General features: G+C 43.5%; 1 protein-coding gene across 1 annotated transcript in view; it reads right to left on the reverse strand.

The window, feature by feature from the left end:
• The window catches only part of LOC147026436 (receptor-type tyrosine-protein phosphatase mu-like), a 458,466-nt gene that overhangs the window by 51,969 nt on the left and 393,980 nt on the right, over positions 1-12,517 (reverse strand). The window contains exons 28-30 of the mRNA XM_085883577.1: positions 10,696-10,845; positions 10,160-10,333; positions 7,800-7,931 (exon numbers count right to left, since the gene is read on the reverse strand). Coding sequence (XP_085739703.1) covers positions 7,800-7,931; positions 10,160-10,333; positions 10,696-10,845 — 456 coding nt within the window. The remainder of the gene's footprint in view (positions 1-7,799; positions 7,932-10,159; positions 10,334-10,695; positions 10,846-12,517) is intronic.

The following is a 12,517-nucleotide window of genomic DNA, read 5'->3' on the forward strand; positions in this document are numbered from 1 at the left end:
TGTCGGCATAAAAGGGTTTGTCCACTCGCTTTGCTTAAGGCCCGGTCACACCTTGACGTTTTAGCCAGCGATGGCAACGTATTAAAATGTATGTAAAACGCTGGCTGACGTTGAACTTTTGATGTTTTTTTTTAAGATTCGGACGTATTCATAACGAGTTGGTCGTATGCATAACATATTAGTAATGGACACAGAACGTTTCGTTGTGTTATAGATAACTTATACTAACGAATGCTGAACTTGTTGTTGGCCTACACAACCGATGCCCAACGATAGTCTAACTTCGGCATAGCGCGTTGCACGCATCGCCGACGATGTCGTGACGTAGCCTATTAAAAGGCTGACGCACAACGATTCGAATCATAACTGCCGTAGAAATGGAAGTGACAACATCGCGGTCACACCTTGGCGATCTTGCCAGCGTATGCCGACCTAAGAAAAATGTGTCTAAAATGTTGGGGGCACGTCAAATACGGTATGAGTAAGTTTGGTATACGTGAGTAGAACGCTAAAGTACGCTATCATACGTCGTAGTAAGTAGAGTACGTCAAGAAATTTTAAACATGTTCAAAATTTTACGACGTACTCGGCGTATGACACACGTTCCGCATGCGATGGGGATAAGTTTTACACGCGATATGCGGACGCTTACACACGTCCACAAAGGCTACTTATAAGCTACTCATAAGTCGAAACACGTCGCGGTAATGTCTTTTTTACGCGAAACTTATTTCTAACTTATGTTTGATGTGCTTTGAACCAATTCTTTACGTAGTCCCAACACACATCGACGTATGTAGACGTATTCCAATGACGTCTTCCGGTCGACAAAAAAAAAAAAATGAATGTGTTTCTAGCTTACAACTGCCAAATAAAGATGTGTTCCCAGCGGTTTTGGGAATTGGTATATAAAAATGCTGCTCATAAAAGGGGAACCCAACAGTGTTTTCGAGTTCCTTTTTGAGTCGATGTCCATGTCAGCAGTAACAGTATCAGTATCAGTATCAGTATTAGTATTAGTATTAGTAGTAGTTTCTTCATGTTGGCAGTAGTAGGTGAGTGTGAGGGGGAGGGTGTGGGTTATGATGGATCGTCCTTGCGTCCGCGTGTCCACGGGTAGGTTCATAGGCTGCCACTCAACGATTTAAATGGCTGCATCTCCACTATTGAAAGTAGACGCTTGCGCTCAACAATTGGATTTTTTTTACACTCAACGACTTTTAAACGGTACCACTCTGCTATTTTCATTGTTTACAATGAACGATTTAAATTGCTGTCACTCGTCTTTGTTTTTTGACGCTGGGGTTTGGAAATTTGAAGCGTTTCTTCTGAACGTGTTAAAACGCTCAAACTTGACTATTTTAAATAAACACTGCCGATGGACAATTGGAATCATAGCCAAGCTCGACATCGAAGTGTGAACATCCTCGTCATGCCGAAGAAAAGTTTGAAGAATGCTGCAAATAAGTGTCCTGGCCGTGGCCGTGGACGCTGATGCAAGGACGATCCATTATACCGACGTCTTTCAGCCTATGAGTAACTTAAAAGTAATGTCTGTTGACGTGTGGCAACGATCGCGTAACGTGCCAACAACACGTTAATCATAGGTTAGAAATAAGTTTCGGGTACACTAAACATTACCTCGGCGTGTCTCAACTTATGATTAACTTACAAGTAGCATGTGTTGACGTCTGTCAACGATCGCAGACCGTGCATACAACTTGTGGCCAGCGTAGCGGAACGTGTGAGTTATACGCCGGCATACGTCGTGAAATTTCAAGCATGAAAAAATTTGAGGACAACCGAAAAGTACAACGTTTAAAGCCAACATACAACGACGTATGGCAGTGTTTTTCAGCGTGCTCTCAATGTTATCAAAACTTACCCATAACGTATTCAACGTGTGCCAGCGTTTTAGAAAAAAAATTCAAAAATTGGCATACGTTGGCTAAAACGTCAAGGTGTGACCGGGCCTTTAATTCGTGCAAAGAAGATGTGGAACATGAACTCATCTCACGATCACAGATATTGATGAAGAGGATTCCACAACGGCCTTAGCGGCTCCACCTCAGACTCTGCAACCTCCAATTCGAGAGCTGAACACTGAACAGGCTCCTCCAACCTAGACGGTTGGTAGGTTATGATGCATCAGTAGAGAACATCCAATCAGAATTGACTTTGCTGATAGATGTCTATTAGACTGTTCTTCTTCATTACCTCATTCACTTTGTGCCTATTTCACCTGATGATCATACACATGGTCATACGCAATTGGACCTCTCCATAGGAGTAAGTCCCCATGACTTCAACGGCATGCTGTCCTGAATTTGGGCATATTTACCCTCATCAGGATGGCATACCAATAAATATCCAACCAATGATGACCACATTCATTATTTAAACATCAATCGTACCTCTGGCTGTAATGGTGAGCATTGGCTGTGGATTACGTCTCACACGGTAAAACCGCATAATCCGCAAAGAACAACCATCCGTCTGCCACCCAGACGATTTTTCTGCTAATGCAAGCCATTCAATCAGCAAGCATGTGGTGCGATCGGTGGGTAAATCGAATGTGTGGAGCCTCATGAGCACTCCCCCGATCTCCAATGGACACAAAGTCTGACACAAAAGCATATGTATACATATCATGTAGTACAGCATATATAGTACTCCATACGTAGGGAAGGCATAGGAAAAGCATGGCCGCCCCATCAAATGTATACAAAATTATACGCTGAAAAGCTACTGCAGAGTGAAGTCACAAGTCTATAAAAGCAATACCTTTTATTGTCAAACGTTTTCAAAACTAGAAAGAATGAAAACGATGCCAGAAGACATCGCTAAAGTACCAAATCGAGAGATGGCAAAATCACCGAATTGTTTATCTCCCGAATTGTTGATAAATGCCATCCAGCCTTGCACAATAATGGCTGTAACCAATTACAATTACTCCAATGGAAGAAAGCAACATTGTCTCTTGTGCATTGCACCCATATCATGAGAATATTATTTTCAAATTGGATTAAAAAAAAACGAGTACAGCCACTCCCGACTATATATCCACGATATGTCCTGCTAACTCGCAAATAGTGAGAATAGGTTCAAATAAATAATGAGTGTCGGGAGAACAAGAAGAGAGAAACCCATATTATTACCGGAATTATCCCCATGTGCCAATGATAACTGATTCAGCTTAAACTTTGTTATCTTAACTCATTCACTTGAGAGATAACTCAGAAAGATAGGGAATGACAAGCCAGAAATGTGGAACCTCTCTCCCATGTGATGGCTTGCGTGAGGCCCCTGAATCCATTTGGGGAGATTGAGTTCTGAATACTGGCGTGTGGAGGGAATGAGAGGGTGGGAGGGATGCTTCTTCTCGCACTCATGTCTGACTCATTTGTAAGGCCTGCTCCAATGCTATTCCAGCATGTTTGTCGCACAGTTGGACTCGACTCCAACTCCAACTGCACTGTACATCTTGGACCCTCTCTGAATGACAACTCCTGGTCTGAGCTCTCGCGGGCTATAATTATCTCATGATCGTATGTCGACTGGTCTCCCCTCATACCAACTCGTGCTGCGACATGACCACCATCGTCATGGTGTCTCTGGTGTTCCTTAGTTACCGCGTGACCATGGTTCTTACCTCAGAGCACGGCCGGAAGGCATTGCTTTTGCTATCCTAAGGGATGGTGGAGGAGATGGTAAGTGGGGGTTCTCTGGGGCTTGTGGAGCTGATGGAGTGGAGAAGTTAATTTTAAAAGAAAACAAATAGATTACCAATGGGATATTTCAAAAATTAAGAGGTGGGATAACAGGTTTCTAGAAACAATCCAGAATGGCTCGGATGGACCGCCATTTTTGAACATGCTGCGCCAAGGGTCCTACTTTTCAAACAGAAACCAATGCTTATGCTCGACATTTGCTTTTGGCAAAACTCAGCTATGCGACTCCCAAATAGTTGAGTACCCGCCCTACAGGCAATCTTGTTCCAAGCATGCAACACGTTCTGATGCATACATTTATTTGGGTGGTGTTTCGGGAGCTGGCAGCTCTGTGTATGCAAAAAAAGAAAAACCTCGGTTATGTCTATGAAGCCAAAACATACCGACTGTTTATAATTCAAAACACCTCACTGTACAGGAAAATATGAGGACAGGAATGCTGTACTGTGAATGGTAGAGACTTGTAATGCCTCCATCCCCCCGCCACACCTGGAGGCACTGCTACACGATACACATTTACATAGAGAATTTGCGTTCCCCTCCCTCCCACCAAGACTACCGGCAAAGATAAAAACACCACTATACATAAATTGGGGTCATGCTGATCCTATGTAGCAAGTCTGTTTGTCAGGCTACTGCTCCTGTAGTTCTGGGCTGATTACATCGAAACCACGCGCACGCGCAAACACACACACACACACACACACACACACACACACACACACACACACACACACACACACACACACACACACACACACACACACACACACACACACACACACACACACACACACACACAAACATCGGTCTGTGAATTAGGATACCCTGGTCACAATGCCGCAACAATATTGTTATGTGGAACAGGGTTGTGGATGGGGGATTCAGAGCTAGACTGTGGTAAGTGTAGTATGGTCTGTGTGATGTGAGTAGGTTAGATTGCCGTGTAACAGGGACCTGTCAGAGTAAGTCGATATGTTACACGTGATGCTGAGGAGGCAGCGCATGTAATTTATAGACAGGGTAGTCAGGATAATATTTTATGCATAAACACCTCTTGCTTGTGGGTGGGGCCAGTTGAGGACTTCCCATCACAAAAAGGTACACGAAAAAAAGTGTTACACACTTCAAAATGGCCGTCACGTTCTCTCTGGTCAATATGTGCAAGCCATGGTGGCGTAATGCACTCTAAGGCCCAGAAGCAAGGAAAGACATTAATTTTTTTGGGGGGTCACCATGTCGGTGAGATGGCCTGTAGAAAGATTCCGTCCGGAATGGCCAGGGAAGGAGGAGAGGACTACACTATGAGGAAGGAGCATTTTGAGACGGGACAGAAGAGAGAGAGAGAGAGAGAGAGAGAGAGAGAGAGAGAGAGAGAGAGAGAGAGAGAGAGAGAGAGAGAGAGAGAGAGAGAGAGAGAGAGAGAGAGAGAGAGAGAGAGAGAGAGAGAGAGAGAGAGAGAGAGAGAGAGAGAGAGAGAGAGAGAGAGAGAGAGAGAGAGACAGAGACAGAGACAGAGACAGAGACAGAGACAGAGACAGAGAGAGAGAGAGAGAGAGAGAGAGAGAGAGAGCAAGAATAATGGCCTTGAGAGGAGAGAAAGGGTACGCCAGAGCTCCCGGCATACATGAGGACTGGGGGATGAAGAAGAAGCACCAAGAGAGAGGGTGCACGCCCTGAGGTGCTCATCGTCACTGATGCTCCTCATGGCTGGCTCATCTCCTCTGAGTTCACTTCGTCGCAGGCTCATTTCGCCGTTGACTCACTTCATCTCCAGCGCTCTGCTATGTTGTTGCTCGGGGAGGACAGCTCTCTGAAACGTGGACACTATTCTCGATCAGCACCATCACCTTCCACCCTGCACATTGCCAAAGGAAAGTCCTCACCTGCAATTCTCTTGTTTGCATAAGTATGATCCGTGGTGCCTGGTGTGGGTTAGGTTTTATTTATTTTGCATTTTCCTTCTCCCTCTTCCTGTCGTTTTGTCTCGCTTGGACTATTCTGACTGCTCATCCCATCCACGTTTTTCCCCATATCCATATATTATGAAAACTCTCATCTTGTATATATGTATGTATGTATGTATGTTCCTGAAACACAGCCAAAACGATACATGATAGCGCACAAAATTTCGGCCCACCTTACTCACCATTCTCCTGCAGTGTGCAGTATCAACTTTCGTTCAAATCGGGCAATGAAAAAAATTATTTAAAAAAATCAATTCCCCATTCAGTCAAGTCCTCTTCGGGAGAATTTGATCAATGCAAACAACCTCAGCGGTATAGTTCGCTGGAGCTATCTTTTTTTTCTTGAAATGATTTTTTTCATCAACCACTGTCACAACGGGAACCCAACGGGTTGACGGGTTGTCTAGTTGTTTTTAAACAAACCATTTAAAAAGTAAGAAATGTGTTAGATCCATCTGCCATTAACTCTGGCTCATTTGGGTGACCTTAAGGAACAGTACAGATGAAGTAATAACTGAACGCCGTCGGTTAGAAACCGTTCAGACGTTTCCTGGGACCAAGGATCCCGGCGCAGATGGTTAACGAAGGTTGTCCGACGCAACGTGTATAAAGTGTGTGTGTGTGTGTGTGTGTGTGTGTGTGTGTGTGTGTGTGTGTGTGTGTGTGTGTGTGTGTGTGTGTGTGTGTGTGTGTGTGTGTGTGTGTGTGTGTGTGTGTGTGTGTTTAAAGAGTTGGAGTTTGTTCCAAAAAATTGTTCGAAGAATGAGGGTTAATGAACAATTGTAATTGTAAAACAACAGCTAAAAAGCACTTAAAATTTGCATGGAAATCAGTCAACAGATCAAGTTGAAAAATCACGAGAGAGTTCCTTATTCTCTTATGATTCTTATTTAAAGTTTTGAGAGTGAAGCAGCCAGAGCGGTTACAGTTTAAATCACAACATAACAATGGAGTTTAGGGAGGAGAAGCAATCAATTCTTCAAGATCAACTGACAGAATCATAGATTGTGTTAAACAGACAGTCACCTTGAGGCCGGCGAAATTTTCCAGTGTCTGAATTGTTTTTATTACAGTGTTGTAAAGTTTTAATGGTGTTTCTCAGCTCCACACTGGGATCTGTACATGCCGCTTACTTTTAACTGCATTTCAGATTGGTTGTGGGATTTTAACCATGCAAAGAAACAAAGGATAACCACAAGGAATTGGATTTTCATCAAGGTACTAATGCAGCATCCTGGTCTAAATAACAGTATTATGGGATCATTGTGTATTTTGTGCAAGAATAAAACATTGTTAATCGGTTACATATAAACTCTCAGAAACAAGGATGGTCACCATAATGATCCAAACTAGAAGGGCACTCGGTAGAACGCATACCTCCTCCTGGTGGATTAGTTTACATTTTGTATCCTGCTGACAGGCTGGATCTGGATTCGGACCTGGACTAAAATTTAATCTACCTGTCGATGTCACCTCATCCATAACTTTGTGAGATATCGTGTTCACAAACAGACAAACAGACAGACGCACGAAAACAAAACCTCCATCCACCTTCGGTGGTGGAGGTAATGAAAAGGAAGGATGCAATAACGGAGATGCAATGATTGGAACTGAATAAAGTTCAGCTCCAATGTCAGCACTTACACAAGTGTATTTTAAATACCCATGAGATTTGATTACAAAAAAAAATCTGATGAGATTCTCATACAATCTCATAAGAACTTTTTTGCCAGGAAGGTTGGAAAGTCAACAGGAATTGGTGCTCATCGACAATTGAGAGTTTGTTATTGTTATTTCCGATATTGGAGGAGAGATTTTTCATCAACAAAATATGGGGAAGAGTGACAGAAAATGTTTTCGAGTTGGAGATGCAACCTGCAGCAGTCTTTAAAAATAGATGGCGACTCAATCAAAAGTGGAAGCACATAAATGATTACAAAGAAGTCAAAAAACTGACAGTGCTGTGTGCACAATCAAGGGCATTGGGAACAAACAGCTCATGATTTATTCCATTAAATGAATTTGTTGAATCAAATCGATATCTGCTGGGTCAGCATTTCGAAAACCATTTGTGGTCTATATATTGTGTTGATTTTGTTACCTCGTTTGAGTTGAACTCGTTGAGCATGACAATGGATGTGCAACGGTAATCAAACACCAAACGCCAGAAGTCCTTCACAGTGTTTGGCAGAGGGTGTTGCGTCACAATAAATGCTGATGGTCGATGGTAACTCTGTGGATGAAACAATTGCACTGGTTAAAAAACGATTTCCCAGGAGGTTGACACAAAATACGTTCCAAGGTTTGAAATCAGTGAAGGATAACCAATATTTAGGCCGAAGTCACATTTGCTCTACGGCGAGGATACGGTGGCCGTACGCCCTCTGAATTGACAGAAACGTGCGGCGGCCGCAGAGTTTCTGCGGTGGCCTCAGGGTGGCCCTACGCCGTTTGGCTATCCTTTACAGGCTGTAGGGGTCGTCGTGGAATTATAACGTGGAGTTATAACTTTTTTTCATTTCTACGTTCGCCGTAGCAATTCGACAAGCCGAAAAAAAAAACTGGTCATAAAAAAAAAAATTAACCCACTCGTTACCGTCCGTCTGGCCGCACGTTCGCCTTAGGGCCCCCCTGCGGTCACCTTGTGGGCACCTTGAGGCTGCCTTGCATCTGCCTTGAAAATTCTATGACCACTGCAGGGCCCCCTTAAGGTCACCGTGCGACATCAAATCAAAGACTGTACGGCAACCCCACGTTTTCGGTCTCCACAATTTATAAATACGCCGTGCGGCTCCGCGAAAAATAAAAATATATGTGACTGCTACATTGTGTGACCGTGGAAATACTGCGGCCGCCATATAATTGCTCGTGGCCATAGATTTTGTAGACCCTACGGCCGCCGTGGCAAATGTGACTTAGGCCGAAAGGAGGCAGCGGATATCAAGTAAAAAGCACAGAACAGACTTCTTATACTAGAGCTCCACTTGTAAATCACCAGCAGCTCTTGGAAATCTGAAGGATTGAGGCAGGATGAGGGATGTTAATACCCAAACTCACCAACCTCTATCATGGGAAGTGTGCAACCTTTGTCTGTGTGATAGACACAGATACAGAGAAAGGGTGGGGGGGGGGGGGAGAGAGAGAGAGAGAGAGAGAGAGAGAGAGAGAGAGAGAGAGAGAGAGAGAGAGAGAGAGAGAGAGAGAGAGAGAGAGAGAGAGAGAGAGAGAGAGAGAGAGAGAGAGAGAGAGAGAGAGAGAGAGAGAGAGAGAGAGAGAGAGAGAGAGAGAGAGAGAGAGAGAGAGAGAGAGAGAGAGAGAGAGAGAGAGAGAGAGAGAGAGAGAGAGAGAGAGAGAGAGAGAGAGAGAGAGAGAGAGAGAGAGAGAGAGAGAGAGAGAGAGAGAGAGAGAGAGAGAGAGAGAGAGAGAGAGACATAGACATGGAGAAACAGAGACAGAGACAGAGACAGAGACAAAGCCACAGAGCCACAGAGCCACAGAGAGACAGAGACACAGAGAGACAGAGAGACAGAGAAACAGAGAGTGATCTGAAGAATTCCTTTAAATTGAACTCCACTTTCACCTCGACAAAACATTCAAGCAAACAGAGACACATGCAGAGTGTCTACAAAAGCCACAGAGGTCTATTTTAGGTCTCAGTGAAGCGTGATTTCAACAATTATCGCATTTGTGTCACAGTTCAAGTAGATTTCATTTATTAACCAATGAAATATTGACTCGTGGAAGTGCCTGATGTATGATCATGTAAAAATGTGTTTCTCAATGACAGCGAGAATGCTCACACTCTGCCACTGCTAAGTGTCCTTTCGCAGCCTTACTTTATGAGAGTAATGCAGCATTACAGGCACAATGATGTGCATCAGATTAAGGTGCAAGTTAAAATTGCATTCCTGCCTAATAACTACCTCCCTGGCATAAAGATCCAGAATTCCATCATTGGCGGAGGCAAAGGGGTGAAAAGATTGTGGAAGAGTGGGTTTGTGGATGATCGTAAGGAGCCATGGGATCAGAAAACCATCCCACTAATGCACCCATTGCTGTGGACAAATTAACTTACCCATTAAAACTACCTCCAACACTGGAATAAAGAACTTATGATTAGTGGAGTTAAAAACAATTCAACTTTAACACCACATTAACCATTTCGATTCAATGGAAAAACTTTTGTTTTTCTCTTTGTCGAAATGGATAATGGACAGAAGAGCCAGAAACGGCTTAATGGAGACAATTGGTCTCCATTAAGCCATATCTGGCTCTTGAAAGTCAGTGTGGCATGACAATTAATCCACGATACAGTTCGTGTAAACTTGGGATGTCATGCACAATCCATGAACAATAAATGCCAAATTGCAAAGCCGGGCCTCAAAACAGAGTCCCCAAAAAGTACTAGGCAGGCACTTATCACTGGATGGAAAAATGAATGCACAGGGGTGATGGCCTTACATCCATCAATGCGGCATTGATGTAATTGCTGCTGTCCCCATCGAGAGTAAGCAGAAAAGGGAGGCAGCGGTCGGGGGGAAGAGTCTCTTTTTGTCGGTTCTTGGCACTATTCCTCGGCAGCAGCGCAATGCTACAGTCTTCAACTCGTAGCGCGGGCGTTACCGTGTTCAAAGTCTGTCAACACAACAACGTGAATATATATCAAAAAATTGAATGAAGATTCCATGAGGGTGTAATGTTGGCTGGAACATATGTGGGGTGTTCAAAATGTTTTGAGAAAGGTGTAGGACGTACCACTATATTTCCCCACACTTCTCAGTGCAGTTCATGGTGTTCGGTACTTACCCGATGTGAAAATTTAAATTAACCGAATCCTCAAAGATAAGCAACCCTCGACATCATGTGTACACCGAATGCTGTAATTTTGACTCCCCCCATGCCCCCCCCACCTCCCTCCTATCCACACTCCTTTTCCACAAAAGTAGCAAATAAGCATCAATACTGTAGCTATCTTGGATGATACTGTTTACTCTTACCACAAACTCCTCCTTGATGTGGTTTGAATGGGTCATGAAGTCAATGCGTGTGAGATCTTCATAGTAACAGAAGAACTCTGACACGGGAATTGCAGTGTCCCCACACATGCACGCCTCCAGTATGACATCATGGATAAAGACATACTGCTCCTGCAAGGCATCGTGTCACAAAAACTGGCAAGGATCCCGAGAGGGAACAATAGGCACTCAACAATGATGCCTTGTCTTGTTCTTAGTTGCTGCAAAGAGATCAATATTTTTGTTCGTCTATACTGGCAGGTCCTTTAATCAAGCATTCTTGAGTAGCTCTTGAGCTCTCCTAAAAAAGGGCTTGTAAATGCGGATTAGAAAGGAATTTGCAAATTACAGACATCTTGTGACATTTCATTCTGACATGGTTACCTGTCCAAGATACCGATCAATTAAAAAGACGTAGCCTGGTGTTGGCTCAGTGGTTCGGGTGGCGGCTTGAGATCCTAGGGTCCTGAGTTCAAGCCCGTCGGCCACTGAATTAATACACCAGGGGGTTGACTCATCCTGTCATCATTCCGAGGTCGGCGAAATGAGTACCAGTTCCAGTGTGTGTACTGGTAGAGGGGCACTGCATCAGCGACACAGTCGCGCTTCAAGAAATGATAGCTACCCCAGCAGCTAAGCTGCCATACGACCACCACCACCACCACCACCACCACCAATTGAAAAGACAGATAATTCGGGAGCAGCGACTTAAAAGAAAGGTTTCATATTTTATAACATTAATTAATTAATAATATTTCTAAGAAGTTCTTCAACAATAAAAGTTTGCGTCCATCAGGTTGCTGAGAGAAGTATTGCACCTAACTTTGTGCTGTCGTGTCCAGGTACGATTCCCGATAAATTAGAGCTGTGCAGGAAGGGTGATGCATCACAAAGTGTGCTATCCCTAATATCGACATTAATCTGGGTATCCCAGGTGCTAGCATTAGTTGGTGGACTCTAAAGATCCCGTTGTGTCTTTTGCCAAGAGTAAGCAAGTTATTGCTGGCACTCCCCAGGCAAAAAAAAAAAAAAATCAAAAAATCTGGAGCTTTCATTCCTTTCCTGTCATAATTCTCTGCAGACTACTGTAGTATATGAGAGTACAACTCTCATATACTTTAGTTTTAACTGTAGCATTTTTTTTTCCTGGGGTTGAACAAATTACAGATTCTTGTTCAAATAATCTCCAACCAAATGTCAGGCCGAGCAAGCCGGTTCATGAAAGATTTGAGCCAAAAAAATTACCCAGCCGACCCAACAACAAGATGGGAATACTTGGGGCAGTTTATGTTTACAATCAAACTTTTATCATTGACATGATCTCTGACAATTAACTTGGGGCAGTAAGTCGAGGGTAATGTCAAAGAGAAAAGTTTGATTGTGCTTCATGACATCATTGCGTGATCATCCGCATGTGGACCTTTCAGTTTATCTGGGTATTCGTCACCACACGATGATACTTTGTCAAAGAAGGGAATGACATTCAAAACAGGACCATCATGGTCCCCCAAGGTTCGAAAGCCTGGACTTTTATTCCTTGGACAAAGTGTATTATGCTTTCTCTGGAGCTTTCAAAACGACATGCAAGTTTAAACAAAGTACGAGATAGCTATGATTATATCATAATTGTAACTAGATTTGTGAACATCTATCAAGGGTTTCAAGAAGTAACACCTTGAGTTGAAACGAGGAACCATTACACACCGTCAAACTCGGCATTTTTTTGCAACCAACATAACTGCAACCTTACAACAACTATACATTAGGCATTCTTGCCACTTTTGATGCCATGTGGGTTGCGAAA

This window comes from Eptatretus burgeri, chromosome 5, assembly GCF_056783735.1.
Source record: "Eptatretus burgeri isolate ZD-2024b chromosome 5, Ebu_testis_v1, whole genome shotgun sequence".
In the NCBI taxonomy this organism is placed as follows: Eukaryota; Metazoa; Chordata; class Myxini; order Myxiniformes; family Myxinidae; genus Eptatretus; species Eptatretus burgeri.